General features: G+C 42.5%; 1 protein-coding gene across 10 annotated transcripts in view; it reads left to right on the top strand.

Moving 5' to 3' along the window:
• Nucleotides 1-26,223, top strand: part of LOC115150859 (inositol 1,4,5-trisphosphate receptor type 1) — a 135,928-nt gene that overhangs the window by 105,508 nt on the left and 4,197 nt on the right. For all 10 annotated transcript variants that reach the window (XM_029694615.1, XM_029694610.1, XM_029694607.1 and 7 more), the window contains 8 exons: nt 1,383-1,505; nt 6,434-6,609; nt 7,113-7,277; nt 7,363-7,552; nt 7,779-7,871; nt 9,568-9,716; nt 10,372-10,537; nt 17,265-17,425. In XM_029694615.1, coding sequence (XP_029550475.1) covers nt 1,383-1,505; nt 6,434-6,609; nt 7,113-7,277; nt 7,363-7,552; nt 7,779-7,871; nt 9,568-9,716; nt 10,372-10,537; nt 17,265-17,425 — 1,223 coding nt within the window. The remainder of the gene's footprint in view (nt 1-1,382; nt 1,506-6,433; nt 6,610-7,112; nt 7,278-7,362; nt 7,553-7,778; nt 7,872-9,567; nt 9,717-10,371; nt 10,538-17,264; nt 17,426-26,223) is intronic.

The raw sequence follows: 26,223 nt of genomic DNA, 5'->3' as shown, positions 1-26,223 counted from the left end.
GTCCAGTGAGTAGTGAGGCTGGTTGGAGACACGGCGATTCAGACAGCTAACAGGCCAGGGCTAGCAAGCTAGCAGAAGGGCCTCAGAGGGACGTCGCGACGGGGGAAGTCTGTTTATAGCCTCCTCGTGCGGAGCCTCCTCGTGCGTTTACGTCGGTAGACCAGTCGTGATGGATTAGTAGGGTTCCGTGTTGTAAAGGGGACCAGTCCAATTGGCACAATAGGTATAGTGGCCCAAGAAATTGTCCGATGGACCTATTCAGCTAACAGCCGATATGCTCTAGACAGCTAGCGGTCCGCGGCTAGCAGGCTAAAGACATTAAAATGGAAACACTGCTCTGGTGTCTATTAGCTTATGTAACCATTGTATGTAGTACTATCATCATCACGCTTTGATTATTTGAATCAACTCTCTAGTGCAAGGGCAAAAAACTAAATGTGCACCCCTTGGTGTCCCCAGGACTGAGTTTGAGAAATGCTGCCCCACTGGTTTGAATGCTTCAGCTGACACAAAAAAGGCAAATACTTCAGTGAAGTGAAGACGTGCCACTGGGGTATATTATTTGCTGCGAGAAAAACTGATAAGTGAATCACCCGATCACCCATGATGTTTGGGTACCAGCTAACAGTAACCTTCCTACAACTGTAACCAAATACAAAATTGCCCCCCCTCTTTCAAAAATGTCATACTAGACACAATTCTAACCCCTAGTGGTATGTCTTATATTTGAGATTTAGCTCTAGATGCAATTGTGATTTTTGAAGGGATACTTCAGGATTTTCCCCAGAGTCAGATAAACTTGTAGATAAAATGTTTGTCTCTGTGCCCAGTATGAAGGAAGTTGGAGGTAGTTTTGTGAGCAAATGCTAACTAGTGTTAGCGCAATGACTGGAAGTTCTATGGGTATCTACTAATAGATATTATAGACTTCCAGTCATTGCACTAACATTTAGTTAGCGGTTGTGTTAGCGCTAGTTAGCAACTTCCTTAAAACTGCATACAGGGACATAAAAATAGTATACATGAGTTCATCTGACTCCTGAAGTATCCCTTTAAGAACCTCTGCATTGTGCATAATAATATGAATAATTTATTACATTTATAAAGTGCTTTTCATTATACAGAATGATCTCAATGTGCGTAAGTGGACAATCCTCCTATGAATGCTCTGTCAAATGTGTTTACGCGCTATAGATACTGTATGTGTATGTGCATCTCCTGTGATGTGTTCTGTGAATCTTGTCTAAGTTTGGCGAGTGCAGCAGTATTGTGATGGTGGTGTAGTTGTAGTAGAGAATGCACTGCAATGTTTTCTGGTGTAGAGGTGGTCCTAATGACTATGTATTGACCGTGTGTGTTGGCCCTCTTCGTCCCTTCTCCAGCCCAGCCCATTCTATACTGGTGCTCTCGTAACATGTCCTTCTGGAGCAGCATCTCCTTCAACCTGGCCGTGCTCATGAACCTGCTAGTGGCCTTCTTCTACCCTCTGGAAGGAATCCGCGGAGGTCAGTGAGTTCTCTCCTCCTTCTCCCCTACCTTATCTCTCCCTCAGCTAAATTGTCTGCAGGGTATCTGTGCCAAACGATGACTGATCTCTGTATGTGTTCTCTGTTTAATTCTACAAGTGTGACTGTTACCAAACAGGATATTGAAGGAAATGACTAGCACAGACCATTAAAGCAAGGGAACTACATTACAACACACATTACACACAATCTCAAGTTGTTTGGGAAGGTGAATGGAGCATATACTGGGTCACCACTGTTTTCAAACTGTTCTCTGAAAATATTGTGATTTCACTTTGCCATACTGTACATTTCAACAGTAATTTATGCTTATTTAGTCATGCTCAGGATGACTTAGCTAACAGTTTGAAGCAAGCGTGTTTGTAAAGCTATATTATGAGTGCATCAAGGTTATGTGGCTACCTATTCCACACAATGTCTTTGAGATAATTATTTGGATATTTAAAACAATTCCTTTCATACATTTATGAAGGTAACCTTTACCTCTGATCTGTGATGCAAGGCTGGATTCCTGTCTCCTGCCTGTGGTTTAGGTGTCACTGGCATCACTTATTAATGTCAGGTCCTCTGAATCAGGCCCTGACCTGATTATTGATATGGGGTTTGAGCTAAACGCACACACACACGCACACACGCACACATTCATTAACTTAATTAACTTGTCACCAGACTCCTGTCTTCACTCTGATGCTGACGAGTCTTCAGTCAGGATCCATTGCCATGTATCTGTCTCTCAAGTTTCAAGTTTTATTGTCACATGCACAGAATACAGCAGGTGTAAAACAGAACAGTAAAATGCTTAACTTGCGAGCTCCTTCCCAATAATGTGCAATAAATGTAGTAATATAGTTAAGCGATAATGCCCGAGAAGCCAGTGTTTTGAGGGTAGGATAATGACCGAGACATGGTCGAGGGCCTGCAAACCGGCCCAACATATTCAAATAATTATTGACATATTTTCATAAAAAAATTATTTAAATTAATTTATTCATACTATTTCATCCTTCCACAAGATATAGTCCCAAAACAAATCTAGGGTTGCTACCCAAGCCGGCTGGTCGTTTGTGCTATTGGTTCGGTTACTAGAGACGCGACCCAGTTGATAAGTCTTTTTGTTCTGTATCTATGGACTTGACCAAGTCGTTCGTTCTAAATGTTCCATTTCTATACTGGCTGGCAACATTTTTATCCCTTGCCTGCTAGCTAGCCAACTACGGCTAACTTACAGTCACGTCAAACAGTGTAGAAAGAACAACAACAGTAGCTGCATTTGGCTGTTTTCTAGTGACATTTATTTGGATACATCCATAACAATGCGCTAATGAGGCACGATTTCACCTGGCATAGAAAATGTGCTCTCTCATTAGGACACTGTTGTTCAGTGGAGCTATCCAACAACACAGCTAACACAATCACTTCAAACTGAAGCTGGAAACTCTGCAAACTAGCTACACTTCATTTTGTTTTACCTTTTTTCAATTGACATTTCTTTGTGTATATCCATAAAATTATGCTGATTAATGATTTCGACTGGCTGAGAAAGGCTGCCTACCTCTATCTCTCGTCCCGACCCCTACACGTTCATTCATCGAATTTGAATATTGAAACAATGTTGCAAATGTCGGAGAGACAGACAGTAAGGTTTAATAAATCTCTGCTGTTAAAAACTAAATGTTAGTCTAAAAGAAATGTGAGATAATGTCTAGATGCTTTTTATAGTGGAGATCAAGTTTATACATTTCCTGGCTGGGCTGATGAGAACGTTGATTGTCCAGTCAGATGGAACAGAGTAAATAGGCATTTTAATGTCATAGATTTAGCCGGTGGTTACTTGTGGAATAGACACCGTCTGGAATGCGCTTTTAACCAATCAGCATTCAGGGTTATACAACCCGTTGTATAAATAAGAAATCAAACATGAAATGTGACAGAAGGAAAAAGAAAAACACAAGAATTCAGTTATATACAGGTCTTATATACAGTACAGGTCTTATATACAGGTCGTATATACAGTACATATCTTATATACAGATCTTTTATACAGGTCTTATATACAGTACAGGTCGTATATACCGATCTTGAACATCATTGTATCTGTGGAAATAAAGATAAAGAAAACGATGAATACACAATACAAGTAATACTCATTGAGAAGATCTCAATTGCATACTCCTCGCATCCTCTCTCTTTGTGTCTCCTTCTCAAAACCCCTTGGATGAGAAAGCCTTCTGACCTTCTCCAATGGGTTTTGAGAAGGAGACGAGGAGAAAGGACATGTGAAGTATGCAATTGAGATCTTACCATCTTATAGGATCAGTGCATTTCACTGTGCCCCAGACTGAAATTTGACATTTCCTTAGGAACATATGGTCAGGCAAGAGCATAGCCACTCATTAGGCTTAGGTGTTGAACATGGCATAATTGAGCTGCTCTAGTGGTTGGCCCAGGTGGGGCTTAGAATTGATTTCAAGCTTTTAAATCCTATCTTTTACCTTCACTGTATGCCAGTGTGCAGGGGAAAACTGTTGCCCCTGTGCAATGTCAAGGATTGAATAAACAGGATTTATTTCGTCATTTTAGAGACATTTTCACATAACTGCCTTTTCTCTCCAGCTCTCTCTCTCTCTCTCCATCTCTCCCTCTTCATGCCTGACCGCAGTGTTAGTCTGTGGTGGTGTGTAAAGCACAGCCCCAGTCATTAAGGCCTTTATTGTTCCAGAGCAGAGTTGCCGAGAGAAGACCCACATTGTGACTCGCATAAACTTTACATTGTTCTGTCTGGGGTCAAGCGGCGCAGTCCCTTTTGTTTTGAACTTCCTCAGAGAGAGAGAGAGAGAGAGAGAGAGAAGCGAAAACGCTTTTAGCTTAGAGCTAGAATACATTCATGTGGTTTCCAGTGTCTTCAAAAAGATTAGCATCAGACTGTAGGGTTCAGCTCAGGACATCAGCGAGGGGGGAAATGATGTCGGCTTAACATAACTTTTGTGGGCTCCCGAGTGGCGCAGCGGTCTAAGGCACTGCATTTCAGTGCTAGAGGGATCACTACAGACCCTGGTTCAAATCCAGGCTGTATCACAACTGGCCGTGATTGGGAGTCCCATAGGGTGGCGCACAATTGGCCCAGCGTCGTCCAGGTTAGGGTCTGGCCGGGGTAGGCCATCATTTTAAATAAGAATTTGTTCTTAACTGACTTGCCTAGTTAAAAAAAAGTAAATTAATGATGTAGCCAGCCATCATGTGCATAAAAGCTTGGCTATCGAATCATTATTTCTCAGTAGTAAATCTTAAACGCATATACAATTAATTGGTCCATAATAATGTCTCTCCGGATGTATGCCAGCTCTGATGCTGCTCCTTGTTAATGTTCAAACCAGCTCCTTGTAAAAGAGAAGTTCACTTCAGTGGCCTGGTAGACTTTAAACAAAGCTGGTTTCTCTAAAGGTCCTGTGCATTTACAGTAGTGAACCTTGCCCAGAGCTCAGCTGATGCACTCTCCTATAAAACAAGTCAGAAAAAGCCTAGCAGTCATTCCATAGTGCGCTGCTTGTCCCAGTCTGCCCAAGACTTCCCAGGGAAGTGTTTGTCTGGAGAGGACCTGGTTGAGCTCTATGCTTCGTGCCTCTCCACTCTTCCGGAGGTGGGTCAGTGCGGCATGGCTGGCATAGCAGCTGCCTGTTGGGAGGGAGAGTACTTTGGCCTAACTTAGCCATGTTAACAGATGAAACTCCTCTCTTGTCTTTTGACCACGTGTCCACTCTGAGAATCTGCTTTGAAGTCTGTTCCCACAGACCTGCCTGTTTGGCCTTTCAAGATATCAGACAATGTGTGTAGAGGAGGAGTTGAGCAGTGGCTGCATCCTGCGCTCATCCTGCTTTGCTGTGGTAGATCTTTTGGACTTTTGGATCTTTTGGACTTTTTGGAGAGAAAGGAATGGGGTTTGGAGAGGAGGCCTGTGACGTCCATTCCTCCCTCCGTGGCGGCGGAGTCTAGCTCCCTGGCGTGCTGTCAGCCGGCAGGCCTGGGATCCCTCCCAGACCATCCCTCATGAATTTCTCAGGAGCCAGGGGTATTTTTAGCGGACCCAGTTATGTAACGAGCACCTGTCATGTGATCTCTCCACGGAGAGGAGAAGAGAGGGGCACGGACAGGGAGGGAGTGGGAGGAAGCTCAAAACTTGCCTCTGGCTGGGGCCTGGAAGTGAATACGGCGAAGACGACTGACCTCGTTTTCAGCTTAACACACACACACGCACAGATGTGTACACACACACACACACGCATACATACATACATACATACATACATACATACATACATACATACATACATACATACATACATACATACATACATACATACATACATACATACATACATACATACATACAGTTCTCCGACTGACTTTGTCCTTGTGTTGCACAGAACAGAGCTGGGACTAAGCCACCAAGTTAGTGCCAGGTAAGCTCATTATAAAGCTTCACTGAGCCACAAACGTTCTGATGTCACACTTTCCGTATTATGTAACTGTTGTATTGTAACGTTTTAGAGCTCTGCCTCATCTCCCTGGGGAGAACAATGTGTCTGAACATGTCCAACAGGTGAAATTACTGCAGGGGGATATCCCTCACTGGAGGCCAAGATTGTTTGCCTGTTAATACTATCATTACAGCAGTTGGATGAGCCAGTGCTTGTAGTGTTGGCTGCTTTTTTCTTTTGATTCAACATTCAATGTAAACAGATCTTTAACTGGATCTACTTTTAAAAGTGATGTAATTTACAGTCAACCTATGTGTTACTGTAGGTATATTCCAAGTTGACATCTTACATGGACAACACTATCCACGTCCCATCCCTCCCTCCTTTTTAACCCTACTCTTGCCTCTATCCTCTCCCACCTCCTCTCTCCAGGTACCCTGGATGGTCACCTGTCAGCTCTGCTGTGGGTCGCCATGCTGGTGTCCCTGGCCATCGTCATCATCCTGCCCCAGCCCCACGGCGTCCGGGTCCTCATCGCCTCAACCATCCTCCGCCTCATCTTCTCTGTGGGCCTGGAGCCAACCCTCTTCCTCCTAGGGGCCTTCAACGTAAGTGTGTCTGCAAGTGTGTGTACCTCTGTGACTGGATGGGTTTCTGGTCACTGGGTCCTTGCTTTTACGCCTGCCACGTTAGGTTACAGTAGCCTCTGTGCCCTCAAACACCCTGTCCAGTGTCCTCACCTCACCCGTATGTGAGGTGAGGTGTGTAGTGCGTCACTGTGGGATTCCACAGAGCTCTGTGGCACTCTTGTCAACCAGGCCAACTAAACACTAAATGACATGTCTTCTGATGAATAAATACCTGTTGGATAGATGCATGACTCATGCTTTTACACAACATATTTTTAAGTCACTGATGTCAACTTTACTGTGTTCAAGTCCACCTCTTGTTGACCTGTATCTATGCCAGTCTCTCTAAGTTGGATGTGTTTGTCTGCTATGCCTGGTTGTTTCTGAATATCTCTACTTTTTTTTGCATACCAGTATTTACCATTTAAATTAACCTGGCAAAGTTGTTGCTCAATCCCTCCATGTTTTTCACTGTTCCTCAGGTGGGCAATAAGATGATCTTCTTGATGAGTTTCGTGGGGAACAGAGGGACGTTCACGCGGGGCTACAAGGCCATGATCATGGATGTAGAGTTCCTCTACCACCTCCTTTACCTGATCATCTGTAGTCTGGGCGTTTTCGTCCATGTCTTCTTCTACAGTCTACTTGTAAGAACTGGACTCACTCACTCACTCAATCACTCAGCCCCCCTGCTTCCCACTAAGCTGTGTTTTTCTCTTGTCTCTCCTGCAGCTCTTTGACCTGGTGTACAGGGAGGAGACGCTGCTGAATGTGATCAAGAGTGTAACCCGTAATGGCCGCTCAATCCTGCTGACAGCGGTGCTGGCTCTCATCCTGGTCTACCTCTTCTCCATCGTGGGCTACATCTTCTTCCAGGATGACTTTCTCCTTAACATTGACAGGATACCTAATAAAACACTTGGTAAGGTCAAAGAGCAGGCGCTCCCTATGTAACTTAAAGTTCCCAAACAGAATGGCTTCCTCAATCTATCCTCCCCACCCTGATTGTCACATTTAAAACTTGCATCAGGTTTCCTGCTGTAAATTAAGTCTGTAAGGCCTAATATGGTCCCTCGTTTGCAATAGACAATACTGAGCCAAAAAGGGCACAAAAGTTTCTCCTGACCCTATGTTTTCCTGTTTGGCAGGGAGTGGAGCCAGTATGGTGGGAGAGTTCCTATCGGCAGAAGTGTGTCGGAAGGACAGTGGGGAGAACTGCTCCGCGGAAGCTGTTGTGGATGGTATGTGCTCAAGAGAAAGGGAAATGTGTGTGCGCGGGCTTCTGCGTCCTCACAGACGCCTAAGTCTACCCTCCTCCAGAGGAGAAGCTTCCCATAGTTCCACTGAGCCGTAAATGTGTGCGGCCGGGCAGTTATGGGATTAGGCCTGGTTTAGGGAGGGGCATGAGTACTCAAGTACTCGAATGCCATCAAAACACCATCTTTAACCAGAAATCTTTTTTTCTTTTCAAATACTGTAGAACTATTTGTCAAATTTATTTCATAACTCTTGTCAAAGTTAAATGTGTCACATTGAGATAGAGCGGGGTTAACTATCACATTACAACTTCTTTATTTAAGATTTTTAAATATTTAAAATGGACAAATACAAATGGCAAATATTTGATGGCAAATTCTTCTGATTGGCTGTGGGGGGGGCTGTTTCAAGCTCATAGCAAGAAGCGGGCAGTATCAGCATGGCTGCCAAATAGTGTGAGGTTTCGAAGTATTTTGATCAAACTGATGAAAGTTGACCCATGTGCAATGCAAACTATGCAATATCAAGCTCTCCTATCACAGCACAGCTAGCTCCATGAGATTTCATATGCACAAAGAAACCTTCAAAGAAGGGGGCCAAGCAGCATAAATCTCGCATCACTTCTTTTGCCACTGCAAAGCGCCGCTGTGATCCCTTACTTAACCTACCTTTTACGTAGTCCTTTTGATTCCTAACATAAGGCTTCTACAAGCAAGCGGCACGGCTGAGGTTACTGCCTTTTTGAAGATTATGTTCCACGGTGTAATATAAACAGTTGATATTACGGTTTCAATAAATGTATCTTAAATTGCACCTTTTTTTCGTTGTCAATATATGTGAGGACATTTTGCAATTAGGATTTGTTATCTGTAATGGTTATGATAAATTAGGCTTTGTTGTGCACAGTTGGCATATAGATAAATGGCAGGTAGCCTAGCGGCTAGGAGAGCTGGGCCAGTATCCAAAAGGTTGCTGTTTCAAATCCCTGAGCCTACTAGGTGAAGAATCTGTCTGTGCCCTTGAGCAAGACACCTAACCCTGGGCTAGGGGAAGCACACGGGGACTTAGGCCATGCCGTGTGTGTCTGCTGCTGGAGGACCAGGATCCAGAGGAAGGGGAGAAGAGGTCAGGGGTTAATTGCCATCAGGCACAGGGTAGGTTGACGGGTTCGCTCTGAGAGGGCGCAGGGGGCAGCTTGTTGGGATCCAGGCATTCTAACGGACCCTGTAAGAGTTCTTTAGAAAAATCTCCCAAATCAAAGACGACCTACATGCTGCCTTAATGTGCTCAGACAACCTTGTATGAACCTTGTCAGGCTCTGGGGAGTCTGGGTTCAAACCTCATGGAGGCCACCACCACCATCACCACCACCCAAATTAATGATGCTTGTCTGGTGACTTGTTGTTTTGTGAGAACAGTTTGAAAGGGTCACATCGTTATTGTCAGTGGTTCCCGTGCTGGGATGAGGCAGGCAGTGGAAGTTTCTTTTGAGTGAGATGTTTTGTTTGCACAACATTTTCCTAATTGACTAGTTATTGTTTTCTCCTCAAGACAGAATTTGCTATGAGGTCTTGTATATGAGAAATGCGGATTTGAGTTAGAGGATGTGGATTAAAAGGGTTTGTGGATCTGTTGTGGATATACTATGTGCAATACATGTCCCTGATGTCCCCTCTGTAGCTGCCATAGCCACCCAGCCGTCGGCGGTAGTGATCGAGGACAAGGAGCGGTCATGTGACTCTCTGCTCATGTGTATTGTCACTGTCTTGAGTCACGGCCTGAGGAGTGGAGGTGGCGTGGGGGACGTCCTGCGGAAGCCATCCAAAGAGGTACGCAAATGCCCATGTTGAACACAACACCTAAGGCTGGTACAATTATCTTATAATTGTGTTACTGACAATTATGGACAATAACCGTGAACTAAAAATAATAATTGTCTTATTACATACATTTTAGGAGAAGTGGAGATTCAACTTTATATTGAAGTGGATATACTAGTTTACCCAATAGTAGTTTTTTATTTTTACACGAAGTGGGTAAAGTTGGTAATTGCTTTACGAGCAGAACGGCACGGAGAAGCTTAATTTCAAAAACTTCCAAGCGGTAAAAACCATTCGTTTTTGAGACAGGGGTGTCACCAAAGCTGTGTTGTATTCGTAACTTGTTTTCAAAGATGCATTACAAGTTCAAAACATTTTTCAACAAAAATGACAAATATGACAGTAACCGTGTCCATTTGCATGACAAGTAATCGTTACCCAAAATTCCAGAATCGTCACAGCCCTAACACCAAACCATTTACATGTCCCACAGTTCCAGACTTGGGAAGAAACAAATACATTTTAGCTTCACAACAATATCAATTATTGGAACAACGTTGCTGCAGTCGTGTTTCTTAGCAGCAGTCGTCTTTGATCGTTGACTATTTGTAATGTTCAGATGTGTATTATCAAACGTTTTTTCTGTCTTCTGTGTCTTTGGTAGGAGCCTCTGTTTGCTGGCAGGGTGATCTACGACCTGCTCTTCTTCTTCCTGGTCATCATCATCGTCCTCAACCTCATCTTCGGAGTCATCATCGACACCTTTGCCGACCTCAGGAGTGAAAAGCAAAAAAAAGAGGAAGTCCTGAAGACGACATGCTTTATCTGCGGTGAGCGGCCCTACCTGGACCTGGCTTGGCTCTTCTGGCCTGTGTCCAATGCTAGTGATCAGTGGGCTGATGCTCGGCCTGAGACTGTCTGTTAAGCTATCATGGTGGTAGCTACCATTTTGAGCTGGGGTTGGAATGACTAGTGGTTGTGGTCTGAAGAGTCGGAAGCAGTGCTATTTCAGAACAAGGTTTGCAGTGCAGTGCAGCGAGCGTTGGAGGAGGATGAACAGACATTGCAGATGAGTGGTCTCAACCTGCACTTTAAGTCTGTCTGAGGCTCTTAATGTTGCATGCCTCACAGCTGGCCTGTGGCAGAATGGGGGCTGTTTTGCTCAGCTCAACAGTGTAAACAACAGAACGCCTTCTCTTCCCAGAACCAGAATGGTTAGTCATGGCTGATGCGTAGGAGTAACTTCCTCCTGTTGCCAATGCAGATTCTTGACCATGTTGGTGTGCTGTGCAATGCAATGGCAATGTACGGATCACATCAGCCAATTACAACAATGTTGACTGTTAACACTCCAAACATATACAGCATAGGGCCTCCCGAGTGGCGCAGTGGTCTAAGGCTGTGCCACCAGAGATTTTGGGTTCGAGTCCAGGCTCTGTCGCAGCCGGCCGCGACTGGGAGACCCATGGGGCACAATTGGCCCAGCGTTGTCGGGGTTTGGTCGGCAAGGATGTCCTTGTCCCATCGTGTACTAGCAACTTCTGTGGTGGGCCAGGCGCAGTGCACACTGACATGGTCTCCAGGTATTTGGTGTTTCCTCCGACACATTGGTGCAGCTGGCTTCTGGGTTAAGTGGGCATTGTGTCAAGAGGAGAGGACGCACGGCTCTCGACTTTACCCTCTCCCGAGTCCGTACGGGAGTTTCAGCAAAGAGACAAGACTGTAACTACTAATTGGATGCCACGAAATTGGGGAGAAAAAGGGGTACATTTTAGTTTTTGTTTTCAATTATAAAAAAAAGACATTCAGCAAACACTGGATGATTTTGTTTTACTGTTGCTGTTACTCGTTACTGTAGCCTATGCTATTTAATAAACCGTATCAATCCACAATGGACTAGGAAGAGAATATTCCATACCCCAAGCCGAATTGGAGTTGATGACAATGCAAATATCATCAACAACCTACATAACTTGAGACAACAGCATACAGTATTAAAGGGACATTTAAAAAAATATCAACTTTATATTCATCATCTCCAGCACCACCCCAACATCAACATATGTGACCCACCACTTGGATTCGGTCCTATGTAGCAAAATTTGAAATAGTGTTTTTTTACATTGGAGAAAAGTAGAGACTCAGAGCTAGAAAATGGTATATCATACACTGCAGTTGAGGAACAATGAAAAAGTAACTCTGCTTCGAAAGTTGATAAACTTGTAACCCGACTTTTGAGAAAATGGCCCTTGAATGTTTTGGTATGCCTACTGGAGAGCTCTTCTTTGTCTACACCCATTCAGCATCTTTCACACCCTCTTAAGCTTAAGCCCCACCCATCTCTTTTAAGGATTCACATGTGAGGCCATGTGCTAAACAGAGTGAGTATTGTAGTAAACAACCAAAGATTTCAAGACTAAAAGTGGTAAAAGCGGTAGCATACAATAAGGAAACTCAAGGTAAAAATACACTATCTAGTACTTGGCCGATATCCTAATCTGATTTTGGTGCAGGTCATGTTGTTCTTCACTTTACTATCTCTGGTGAACATACACACTATATCAAATACAATCTAAGTTTATTTGTCACATGCACAGGATACAGAAGTTATAAACGGTACAGTGAAGTGGTAACTTATATACACTACCGGTCAAAAGTTTTAGAACACCTGCTCATTCAAAGGTTTTTCATTATTTTTACCATTTTCTACATTGTAGACATCAAAACTATGAAATAACACACATGGAATCATGTATTAACTAAAAAAGTGTTAAACAAATCAATATATGTTTTAGATTTTAGATTCTTCAAAGTAGCCACCCTTTGCCTTGATGACAGCTTTGCACACTTTAGGCATTCTCTCAACTAGCTTCATGAGGTAGTCATCTGGAATGCATTTCAATTAACAGGTGTGCCTTGTTAAAAGTTAGTTTGTGGAATGTATTTCCTTAAAACCTCTTACATCTAGACGTTCCGCTAGCGGAACACCTGCTCCAATATCCAATGATGGGCGTGGCGTGAAATACAAACTCCTCTAAAATCCGAAAACTTCCATTTTTCAAACATATGACTATTTTACAGCATTTTAAAGACAAGACTCTCGTTAATCTAACCACACTGTCCGATTTCAAAAAGGCTTTACAGCGAAAGCAAAACATTAGATTATGTCAGCAGAGTACCCAGCCAGAAATAATCAGACACCCATTTTTCAAGCTAGCATATAATGTCACAAAAAACAAAACCACAGCTAAATGCAGCACTAACCTTTGATGATCTTCATCAGATGACAACCCTAGGACATTATGTTATACAATGCATGCATGTTTTGTTCAATCAAGTTCATATTTATATCAAAAAACAGCTTTTTTACATTAGCATGTGACGTTCAGAACTAGCATACCCCCGCAAACCTCCGGTGAATTTACTAAATTACTCATGATAAACGTTGACAAAAAACATAACAATTATTTTAAGAATTATAGATACAGAACTCCTCTATGCACTCGATATGTCCGATTTTAAAATAGCTTTTCGGTGAAAGCACATTTTACAATATTCTCAGTAGATAGCCCGGCATCACAGGGCTAGCTATTTAGACACCCAGCAAGTTTAGCCTTCACCAAACTCCGATTTACTATTAGAAAAGTTTGATTACCTTTGATGTTCTTCATCAGAATGCACTCCCAGGACTTCTACTTCAATAACAAATGTTGGTTTGGTCCAAAATAATCCATAGTTATGTTCCAACAGCGGCGTTTTGTTCGTGCGTTCAAGACACTATCCGAATGGTAAATAAGGGTCATGCGCATGGCGCATTTCGTGACAAAAGATTTCTAAATATTTCATTACCGTACTTCGAAGCATGTCAACCGCTGTTTAAAAAAGCGATAATATTCCGACCGGGAGTCGTTGAATCCGTTCAGAGACGATAGAATAAAAACATGATGTCGTCTCGTGCACGAGCATGAGTCCCGTTGTCCGCTGATAGACCACTTAGCAAAAGCGCTCGTGTGTTTCAGCCAGGGCTTGTAATTACGTCATTCAGCTTTTTGCCGCCTTCTGAGAGCCCATGGGAGCCGTAGGAAGTGTCACGTAACAGCAGAGATCCTTTGTAATGGATAGAGATAATCAAGAAGGGCAAGAAATGGTCAGACAGGGTACTTCCTGAACAGAATCTTCTCATGTTTTGGCCTGCCAAATGAGTTCTGTTATACTCACAGACACCATTCAAACAGTTTTAGAAACTTTGGAGTGTTTTCTATCCAAAGCTAATAATTATATGCATATTCTAGTTTCTGGGCAGGAGTAATAATCAGATTAAATCGGGTACGTTTTTTATCCGGCCGTGAAAATACTGTCCCCTATCCATAACAGTTGAGCCAATCAGTTGTGTTGTGACAAGGTAGGGGGGTATACAGAAGATAGCCCTATTTGGTAAAAGACCAAGTCCATATTATGGCAAGAACAGCTCAAATAAGCAAAGAGAAGCAACAGTCCATCGTTACTTTTAAGACATGAAGGTCAGTCAAGAACTTTGAAAGTTTCTCCAAGTGCAGTAGCAAAAACCATCAAGTGCTATGATGAAACTGGCTCTCATGAGGGCTGCCACAGGAATGGAAGACCCAGAGTTACCTCTGCTGCAGAGGATAAATTCATTAGAGTTAGCAGCCTCATAATATGCAGCCCAAATAAATGCTTCATAGAGTTCAAGTAACAGACACATCTCAACATCAACTATTCAGACGAGACTGTGAATCAGTCCTTCATGGTCGAATTGCTGCAAAGAAACCACTACTAAAGGACACCAATAATAAGAAGAGACTTGCTTGGGCCAAGAAACACGAGTAATGGACATTAGACCTGTGAAAATGTGTCCTTTGGCCTGGAGTCCAAATGTGAGATTTTTGGTTCCAACCACCGTGTCTTTGTGAGACGCAGTGGTGGTGAACGGATGATCTCCGCATGTGTATTTCCCACCGTAAAGCATGGAGTAGGAGGTGTTATGGTGTGGGGGTACTTTAATTTGTGACACTGTCTGTGATTTATTTAGAATTCAAGGCATACTTAACCAGCATGGCTTCCACACCTCCAGGCTATCTAAGCGCTATTTCACCAAGAAGGAGAGTGATGGAGTGCTGCATCAGAAGACCTGGCCTCCACAATCCCCCGACCTCAACCAAATTGAGATGTTTGGGATGATTTGAACCGCAGAGTGAAGGAAAAGCAGCCAACAAGTGCTCAGCATATGTGGGCACTCCTTCAAGACTGTTGGAAAAGCATTCCAGGCAAAGCTAGCTGATAGAATGCCAATATTGTACAAACTGTCATCAAGGCAAAGTGTGGCTATTTGAAGAATCTTTGTTAACACATTTTTGGTTACTACATGATTCCATATATGTTATTTCATAGTTTTGATGTCTTCACTATTATTCTACAATGTAGAAAATAGTACAAATAAAGAAAAACCCTTGAATGAGTAGGTGTTCTAAAACTTTTGATCGGTAGTGTATTTGCATAGTAGCAATATCAAAAACAGAAAGTGTCCAAAATATATATATATATTTTAAATATTTTATCATTAGTAGATGACGCTTCCCCAGACACACTTGTCTAAATTAATGGGTCATGTGAAAGAAATGTCAAGACATGTACGCATGTTCATGAAGTACAATAGATGGCTGTAATCACCCCCAGACACACCTGGCTAACTTGATGGTCATGTAATCATCTGGCGAAGTGGAGTTTTTTGTTTAGACATCGCTAAACAATGAACCGGCATAATCCCAACTCATACTGCTACCAATACAAACGTATTGTTGTACAGTATCTGTGGTATGAATCTGCAGGTAGCTAAAGCTAACCAACTAGGTTCAATTTTAGCTAGCTAACATTAGGCAGTAACTAGCAATGCAAATGGATTTCTGATTCAAATAATATTACTACACAGATCATACACGTAACGTTAGCTAGTAAGCCAGCAAGCTAACGTTTGCTAGTTAGCTAACAGTAGGCTTTAACTTGCAATGAAAATTACTTTCTGCCAAAATTAGAAATGTATTCACATCACGCTTCACATCAGACGGGAACCATTTAAATTAATTTTGTTTGTAGCTTCATCTTGTTTGGCCAGCATTGTGTCAAGTCACTCTGGTTCACACTGACTGTGACGTGTGCAGAAAGTAGCCCATCACAACTTTTTCCAACTGATCTGTCAATAGCACCTGCTAAATTCAGGGCATCAATGTTGTTGAGAAAAGTACCAAAACTTTTGTAGTTCTCGATGGCTAACATTATATCTTTCAAGAAAGCCGTGGTAGAAAGGATTATCAACACATACTGAGCAGCTCACATTATAGACAGAAGCATGCTACATGGCAGACCAATCCAAAGTCATCTCCTGGCATGTCCAGCCCATCCATTATCTCAGCCAATCAATGGCTAGCAGGAAGGTTCCTGACTTTTTCCATGGCTAAACCAAATAGGCTCGTAATTTAACAATTTTATTCGTATTCACAGATGGAATACAAGTTTGTTATTAAGGCACAAGAAAGTTCACAGGAAGTTCACAGAAGGCATTTCTGCAAAGACATTCAAATGCCTCTCCTGTGAAGTAGTGACGTGCGACATACACCTAGCTTCCTGAAATGGGTCACGTGAAAATGGCACGTTTCTATGTTTTGTAGTAAAAAAGATAAGAGGAAGATAAGTGTTTCCAATGACATCATCGGTGTGCATCATGTGATTTTAACCAATTATGAGTAGGCATTGCGTACTAATTGCCTACTAGTTGGTTGATAATGTTATTGGAAACGCTTATCTTCCTCTTATCCTTTTTACTACAAAACATAGAAATGCGCCATTTGCACATATGTTGATGTTTGGGTAGTGCTGGAGATGATGAATATGAAGTTACATTTTTTTAAATAGTTTCCTTTAAGCCATGAATTGATTGATTTTTGTGTTTTACAGATCATAGGGTCTTACAGGAGCCATGTATAGGTCTAAAAAGGGCCTAAAATGTACACTTTCATAATGATTTTCTCCAAAATGTTTTGTGATGAAAATGTAAAAAGCTTTTCAAACATCCTTCCTCCAGATTAAGATCCTATGTGAAAATTGCCAGAACAATCTGAGATACCAAAGATGTTTTGAATCACCCTACTGTATATGCCATTTAGCAGACGCTTTTATGCAGAAAGCGACCTACAGTCATGTGTGCAAACATTGTATGTATAGGTGGCCCTGTAGGACAAAAGGGAATGTAAAAAACGAGCTTATGTGAGACATTGAGAACCTGTTGAGTGTTAAGTCCCTTGGCCTATTCTATTCTCCCTCTGAAATGCATTGTGTTCTTTTCTCCAATGACGCAACTTTCCCGTGCTATTGTTGTGCAGTCAGTCATTCCAACTAAGGTCATGACAATCACCAGACTCATAATGATTGACCCATTATTGCCACATATGCATTGTTTGTTTACAGATGAAGAATGCAGTAACTGCCATGCATTTGTGTCAGCACGTTTGACAATTTGTTTTTTGCATGTCCCCTCGTGTGCAGGCCTGGAAAGGGACAAGTTTGACAACAAGACAGTGACATTTGAAGAGCACATCAAGGTGGAGCACAACATGTGGCACTACCTGTTCTTCATAGTGCTGGTGAAGGTGAAGGACTCCACAGAGTATACAGGACCAGAGAGCTACGTCGCTGAGATGATCAGGGTACGACTAGACTACTACGCATAGTACCAGACAGCTTATTACGAAGGAGATTCTTGATTATACACATCAAGATAGGCAGGGATGTGGTCATAAATATATCTTGGAACAGGGAGTTTGCAGTTCTGCATGACTTCATCAGAGAGGCTCACATATCTGAGCTTTGATCAATTGTGTCTCCTGAGAATGCAGGTCAGCTCCTATACTAGATAAAGAAAGACATTTTGGCATGCAGTAAAATATCTCTGTCCCATGGTGAGAATACATCTAAAAACATCTTCAGAAATAGAAAACCACAAGCACCAACACAATGTAGACTTTTTAAAAGTCATCCTCCACCCTGTTTTACCGTGTTATACCCTGGTCCATCGATATCGCTCCTGTCTGGTTACGGCCAGGATGTCGCCTCATGATAGCTGCTGAACAGTGTGGGAAACCCCTACCTCCCACAATGTCTGCTGTGTCTCCTATGCCAACCAGGCCTGAGGTTATTGCACTGAAGACCTAATGACCTACTCTTCCAACGGCATGGAGGCATCTCAAACACATACATTGACATTTAGACTGAAGAACTCCATGGGAAGTAGTTCATTCCTTGGTGTCTTTAGAATTGTTTAAAATATGTTGTTGCTCGATGAGTTTTGTTCAAATTTTGTTCTTAAATGTCAGTAGGCTATCCATTGCTTTTTAGTGATTTAATGGAGAATTATAACTGTCAAAGGAAAGCCCCTTCTTCAACAGTGGTAACTTTCCCGATGCAGTTGTGCTGGTGTTGGCTTCTGACACAGTTTTCTGAACAGGCACTATTTGGCCCAGTTCTGTCTCTCGGTTTGAGGTGCACTGCAAGGTCTTATGAGGAGTCATCTGATTTGGGATTAACTAACCCCCTCTTAGCTTTGGACCCTACTGAGCCAAACAGAGCTTGTCGGGGACACATTGTGGCCCAAAGGAGGATTTAAAGTGACCTCTGCTTGAGAGAGGGCACATGGTGTGTTAGAATCCACTGACCCGTCAACTCGAACAGTCAACCACAACTGGACTCATGCAACATGTTTGATCATGTGGGGCCTCCTGCTCTGGATTGGGAGCTAAATTAGGTGTCTGTAGCACGGCTCTCTGCAGAGCTCAGACATGGTAATTTACTGCAAGAAGCTGAGTTTAGAGAATTCACAGCTTAGATGTTAGCTCTCCAGCATCAGGAGGTTCATGCATGTCTGCATGCAGGCTCTGGGCTATCAATGGATCAACACTTTTACCAAGAACTAAGTTAATAGCTCGTATGTGTGTATATGTGTGGATATACAGTTGAAGTCGGAAGTTTACATACACCTTAGCCAAATACATTTAAACTCCGTTTTTCCCAATTCCTGACATTTAATCTTAGTAAAAATTCCCTGTCTTAGGTCAGTTAGGATCACCACTTTCTTTTAAGAATATGAAATGTCAGAATAATAGTAGGGAGAATAATTTATTTCAGCTTTTATTTCTTCACATTCCCAGAGGGTCAGAAGTTTACATACACTCAATTAGTATTTGGTAGCATTGCCTTTAAATTGTTTAACTTGGGTCAAACATTTCGGATAGCCTTCCACAAGCTTCCCACAATAAGTTGGGTGAATTTTGGCCCATTCCTCCTGACAGAGCTGGTGTAACTGAGTCAGGTTTGTAGGCCTCCTTGCTCGCACACGCTTTTTCAGTTCTGCCCACAAATTTTCTATAGGATTGAGGTCAAGGCTTTGTGATGGCCACTCCAATACCCTGACTTTGTTGTCCTTAAGCCATTTTCCCACAACTTTGGAAGTATACTTGGAGTCATTGTCCATTTGGAAGACCCATTTGTGACCAAGCTTTAACTTCCTGACTGATGTCTTGAGATGTTGCTTCAATATATCCACCAAATTTTCTGTCCTCATGAATCCATCTATTTTGTGAAGTGCACCAGGCCCTCCTGCAGCAGCAAAGCACCCCCACAACATGATGCCGCCACCCCTGTTCTTCACGGTTGGGATGGTGTTCTTCGGCTTGCAAGCCTCCCCCTTTATCCTCCAAACATAACGATGGCCATTATGGCCAAACAATTATATTTTTGTTTCATCAGACCAGAGGACATTTCTCCAAAAAGTATGATCTTTGTCCACATGTGCAGTTGCAAACCTTTGTCTCGCTTTTTTATGGAGGTTTTGGAGCAGTGGCTTCTTCCTTGCTGAGCGGCCATTCAGGTTAAGTAGATATAATACTTGTTTTACTGTGGATATAGATACTTTTGTGTCAGTGTCCGTGTATAGGAGATGAGAAATAGAGTCAATCGCAGGACACCGAACTGAGTAAAACATACGTCTTTACTCTAGAAAAAGCTCATCATACAAAATCCACGCAGGGATAAAACAATAACGATAAACACAACGAACACGACCAACAGTAAAACAATAACGCACAAAACATCATGATAACCAGAGGGTTTAAATAGGGAAGTAATCATAACGAAATGGGAACCAGATGTGTACAATCAAGACATAACAAATGGACAAAGAAACATGGATCGGTGGCAGCTAGAAAGCCGGTGACGATGACCGCCCGAACAAGGAGAGGCACCAACTTCGGCGGAAATCGTGACATTTTGTACCTGTTTCCGCCAGCATCTTCACAGGGTCCTTTGCTGTTGTTCTGGAATTGATTTGCACTTTCCACACCAAAGTACGTTCATCTCTAGGAGACATAACGCGTCTCCTTCCTGAGCGGTATGATGGCTGCGTGGTCCCATGGTGTTTATACTTGCGTACTATTGTTTGTACAGATGAACGTGGTACCTTCAGGCGTTTGGAAATTGCTCCCAAGAATGAACCAGACTTGTGGAGGTCTACAATTTTTTTTCTGAGGTCTTGGCTGATTTCTTTTGATTTTCCCATGATTTTCCCATGATGTCAAGCAAAGAGGCACTGAGTTTGAAGGTATGCCTTGGAATACCTCCAATTGACTCAAATGATGTCAATTAGCCTATCAGAAGCTTCTAAAGCCATGACATCATTTTCTGGAATTTTCCAAGCTATAGTTTGTTAACAAGACATTTGTGCAGTGGTTGAAAAACTAGTTTTAATGACTCCAACCTAAGTGTATGTAAACTTCCGACCTCTACTGTGTGTGTATGTATGTGTATATATGCTGAAAGAAAGCAAATGATTATTGTCCATTTAAAATAACATCAAATTAATCAGAAATGCAGTGTAGACATTGTTAAGGATGTAAATGACTATTGTAGCTGGAAACGGCTGATTTTTAATTGAATATCTACATAGGCGTCAGAGGCCCATTATCAGCAACCATCACTCCTGTGTTCCAATGGCACGTTGTGTTAGCTAATCCAAGTTTATAATTTTAAAAGGCTAATTGATCATCATAAAACCCTTTTACATTTACATTTTACATTTTAGTCATTTAGCAGACGCTCTTATCCAGAGCGACTTACATTAGTGAATGCGTACATTTCATACATTTTCTTTTTTCCGTACTGGTCCCCCTTTTGCAATTATGTTAGCACAGCTGAAAACTGAAAACTGTCCGGATTAAAGAAGCAATAAAACTGGCCTTAGACTAGTTGAGTATCTGGAGCATCAGCATTTGTGGGTTCGATTACAGGCTCAAAATGACCAGAAACAAATAACTTTTTTCTGAAACTCGTCAGTCTATTCTTGTTCTAAGAAATGAAGGCTATTCCATGCGAGAAATTGCCAAGAAACTGAAGAACTCGTACAACGCTGTGTACTACTCGCTTCACAGAACAGCGCAAACTGTCTCTAACCAGAATAGAAAGGGGAGTGGGAGGCCCCGGTGCCCAACTGAGCAAGAGGACAAGTACATTAGAGTGTCTAGTTTGAGAAACAAATGCCTCAACTGGCAGCTTCATTAAATAGTACCCGCAAAACACCAGTCTCAATGTCAACAGTGAAGAGGAGACTCCGGGATGCTAGCCTTCTAGGCTGGTGTTTTGCGAGTACTATTTAATGAAGCTGCCAGTTTAGGACTTGTGAGGCGTCTGTTACAGCCTTATTCTAAAATTGATTAAATAAAAAGTGTTCTTCATCAATCTTCACACAATACCTCATAATGACGAAGCAAAAACAGGTTTTTAGACATTTTTGCACATTTATAAAAAATAAATGAAAAAAAAGCTTTTTTTACATAAGTATTCAGACCCTTTGCTATGAGACTCGAAATTGAGCACAGGTGCATCCTGTTTCCATTAATCATCCTAGAGATGTTTCTACAAATTGATTGGAGTCCAGCTGAGGTAAATTCAATTGATTGGACATGATTTGGAAAGGCACACACCTGTCTATATAAGGTCCCACAGTTGACAGTGCATGTCAGAGCAAAAACTCAGCCATCAGTTCTAAGGAATTGTCTGTAGAGCTCAGAGACAGTGATTACAGCTTTGAGTCTTCTTGGGAATGACACTACAAGCTTGGCACAACTGTACTTGGGGAGTTTCTCCCATTCTCCTCTGCAGAACCTCTCAGCTCTGTCTGGTTGGATGGGGAGCATCGCTGCACAGCTATTTTCAGGTCTCTCCAGAGATGAGATGTTCGACCGGGTTAAAGTCTGGGCTCTGGCTGAGCCACTCAAGGACATTCAGAGACTTGTCCCGAAGCCACTCCTGCGTTGCCTTGGCTGTGTGCTTAGGGTCGTTGTCCTGTTGGAAGGTGAACCTTCGCCCCAGTCTGAGGTCCTGAGCACTCTCAAGCAGGTTTTCATCAATCTCTTTGTACTTTGCTCTTTTCATCTTTCCCTTGATCCTGACTAGTCTCCCAGTCCCTGCCACTGAAAAACATCACCACCGTATGTTGCTGCTGCCACCACCATGCCAGGTTTCCTCCAAACATGACGCTTGGCATTCAGGCCAAAGAGTTCAATCTTGGTTTCATCAGACCAGAGAATCTTGTTTCTCATGGTCTGAGAGTCCTTTACGTGACTTTTGGCAAATTCCAAGCGAGCTGTCATGTCTTTTAACTGAGATGTGGCTTCTGTCTGGAAACTGGCCGGATTGGTGGAGTGCTGCAGAGATGGTTGTCCATCTGGAAGGTTCTCTAATCTCCACAGAGGAACTCTGGAGTTCTGTTAGAGTGTCCATCGGGTTCTTGGTCACCTCCCAGACCAAGGCCCTTCTTCCCCAATTGCTCAGTTTGGCCGGGCAACCAGGTTTAGGAAGAGTCTTGTTGATTCCAAACTTCTTTCATTTTAAGATTGATGGAGGTCACTGTGTTCTTGGGGACCTTCAGTGCTACAGAAATTGTTTGGTACCCTTCCCCAGATCTGTGCCTCGACACAATCCTGCCTTGGAGCTCTATGGACAATTCCTTCCACCTCATGGCTTGGTTTATGTTCTGACATGAACTGTCAACTGTGGGACCTTATATAGACAGGTGTGTGCCTTTACAAATCATATCGAATCAGTTGAATTTACCACAGGTGGACTCCAATCAAGTTGCAGAAACATCTCAAGAATGATCAATGGAAACAGGATGGACCTTAGCTCAATTTCGAGTCTCATAGCATAGGGTCTGAATACTTATATAAATGTGATATTTCCGTTTTTTATTTGACATGAATTAGCAAAAAAAATCGAAAACCTGTTTTTGCTTTCTCATTATTCGGTATTTTATGTAGATTGATGAGACAAAACAAACAATTTAATACATTTTAGAATAAGGCTGTAACGTAACAAAATATGGAAAAAGTCAAGGGGTCTGAATACTTTCTGAATGCATTGCATGTAAAATGTATATGCAAAATGTGTTTATGTTCGCAAGAAAGCTGTTAAAAAGGAAAGTTATTTTTGACCTCCGAAGAGGGGGATGGGTTAATAAAAGAAAATAAATGTTTGAGCTTTTAGAATCTGAGAAGTGGAGGAATCGGTCACATTAGTTATCGTCCTATGATGTCACAACTCAACACAGGAGATCTTTCTTCTTCATTTGACATGGTAGGGGAAACGGCTCCCTATGTTGGTGTAATAGGCTTAATACTGTATAATAGTTCTATTGATACATTTCCCCTTCTTTCTCCCCTGGTTACCCTAACAACCATGACAGTGTCTCATGATGATGCTGTCTGAAGTGGTGAAGACACCTCATATGCACAGAGGGGATTTAAGAGAACAGGGGGTGTAGATAGAAGTCTGACAAGTCTGACAATGACTGGGACTGACGTCAATTGCAGAAAGCCTTGGCTGAAGTGTCGGGTTGAAGGCTTACATTTATATTGCTTGACTTTGGTACGCCAGAATCTGTTGCCCTCATTATTATTGTGGCCCATGCTCGCTGCTCCGAGATGCATCCACATCGTGATTTGAACTTTGAATCGCATTGATAAGAGAATGCTTTAGGCATTCCAGAAGGGGAGTGAGAAGGAGTTTTCCCATTGTGTTTTGCACATTGTTTCTATTTCTTTGTTAGGTCTATTTTGAAATGTGATCTGTTGCTTTAATTTGCGTGGAAGAGTAGTAGATGTGGTGGGTTGTCAGTATGTCAGGTGGCCTGTGGCTTGCCTGTGACGTTTCTGTTGCTGTCAAAACCACACAGCATCCTGTTTCTCTGTCATGGCCCTTGTGGTTTTAATAATGGAAAATGAATTTCTGTCATTTCCATTGAGCTACTGTGAAGATTAATTTAATGTCAGCGGTGACAGCGGTCTGAGACTTACTGGAAGTGTTTTCACTTGTAAACACTGAGAAAGGAAAAGGGGTTTTGGGGGGCCGGTCTGTCAAACTGACTCTTGACACAGACGGCAAAGGGCAGGATGATCAATCTTGCTGTACTTCACGCCTCTGCCCCTCTCTCATCCAAGATAATCCTGGCACTTTGATTACAAATTGATTTCAGACAAATAATGTTGACACGATTTTACTTATGTTGTTATGTCTGAGCTTTACAGTCTTGTTCTTGAATGGTCTGTTTCTACATTCAGCAGTACACTAGCAGAGCAATCTAGTATACTGTGTCGGTGCATTTCAAGTCTATTATAGTAGGTAGATGTCCAATACAGAGTACGCATGTACATGATCACGTGGGAAAGCAGCATTATGCTGCGGAGGGGGGTTGAGCATGCACACAGCTCTTCTTTCCTCATTTCAGAATGAGTCTCTGTGTGATTCCCCTGTCCTGCTGTTTGTCTGACCTAGGACTAGCCTGTGGCCCATGCAGCCGCCACTCTCGCCCCCGCATCTCAGACTACACCACTGAAACCAAGGGACTTTTCCAGCCATGCAGCTGTGCTCACAACAGGCGACAGTGCAGGTGCTACCCAGCACGCTCCTGTTCAAGCACACAATCTACTGTTCGGTCTGTAGTTAAGCTAACTGTAATGCTACTTTGTAGGGTCTGGGAGTGCACATGCATGTACATGTAGCTAAAGGAGGGACTGTTTTTTAATGGTGTGCGTCTACCAACGTGTGTTTTTGTTGAAGGGAACTCCAGACAGACCTGTTCACACAGCCTCCGTTTGTTTGAGGGCAGGTTCAGACAGTGCACAATAACATTGGTATGTAGTGGCCCAGTGCTGGAGGAGATGGAGGGGTGACAGAATGTGCTCAGAGTGGCCCTTTGCTGCTCGCCTGGATGAACGCAGCGACCCTTTCACTGGCTCCAGGCTCTGAAGTGACTGGCCGTCACACTTACTGTATTCTCCACGCATAAACGTTTGTGCACTAGGTGCACTGGGCATGCCTTGTACAGTACGTTTTCCCTTTTCTTTTTTTAGATGCCATCAGTTTAGTCATGTGATTCCACTCGGGTAGAGCAGGTTAGCATAAGAAATGAATTGAGAGGTATTGACTGATTGATAGCTGTGGTGTTTTGATGTGTACTGTAGGCTACACACCAAGGAGAAGCGTGGAAACTTTTTACAAATGAGGAAAGAGGCAAAGAGTTGTTATAAATCACTGTGGATGACTTGAGATGTTTTCTTACCTCAACTATTTAGATGTGAAACTAATCAGTGGTAGTATATGGAAAATTCAAGCAATTCTCATTTTGTCACTTTAGGGGTGTGTTGTGTTAAACTCCACATTGCCACCGAAGAGGAAGTTTGCATGCAACAATATACCACATTAATGAAATGGGGAACTCAGCCCTATATTGCTAGTTAAGTCTGAGTAAATGTTCCTCTATTCGGCCCTCACACATCCAACCTGACTGTGTTATTGTATAATTAGACCATCATTTTTTTAAAGGAAGTTGTCTCGGTAAGTCTGAACTCCCTGGTATGGAAAGTCCCCAACATTAATTCTATTACATTTTATTATAGGCTTGATAAGTGCACAAAGACAGATAGCCAGACAAAGAGGGATTGAGAGAAACACAAGTCAAAGAGGCATCTGTTTGCCAAGTGGAGCCTTAGCTAGCTAATATATTTGATGTCATTCTGACTTACCCTAATGTGTAAGGCTTTGTCAAAGAAAATCAAAGGGTGTTAGCATGTTATTGGTGAAATTTGATGAAATAAGTGTTCACCCGAAATTTAATTACACTGAACAAAAATATGAATGCAACATGTAAAGTGTTGGTCCCATGTTTTCATGAGCTGAAATGATCCCACAAATTTTCCATACACACAAAAAGCTTATTTCTCGTCAATTGTTTTTACAAATTTGGCTACATACCTGTTAGTGAGCAGTTCTCCTTTGCAAACATAATCCATGCACCTGACAGGTGTGGCATATCAACAAGCTGTTTCAACAGCATTATCATTACACATGTGCCCCTTGTGCTGGGGACAATAAAAGCCCACTCTAAAATGTCCAACACAGT

The sequence above is a fragment of the Salmo trutta genome, chromosome 16 (genome assembly GCF_901001165.1).
Source record: "Salmo trutta chromosome 16, fSalTru1.1, whole genome shotgun sequence".
Taxonomy (NCBI): domain Eukaryota; kingdom Metazoa; phylum Chordata; class Actinopteri; order Salmoniformes; family Salmonidae; genus Salmo; species Salmo trutta.
This window is presented reverse-complemented; position numbering and strand designations above follow the sequence as displayed.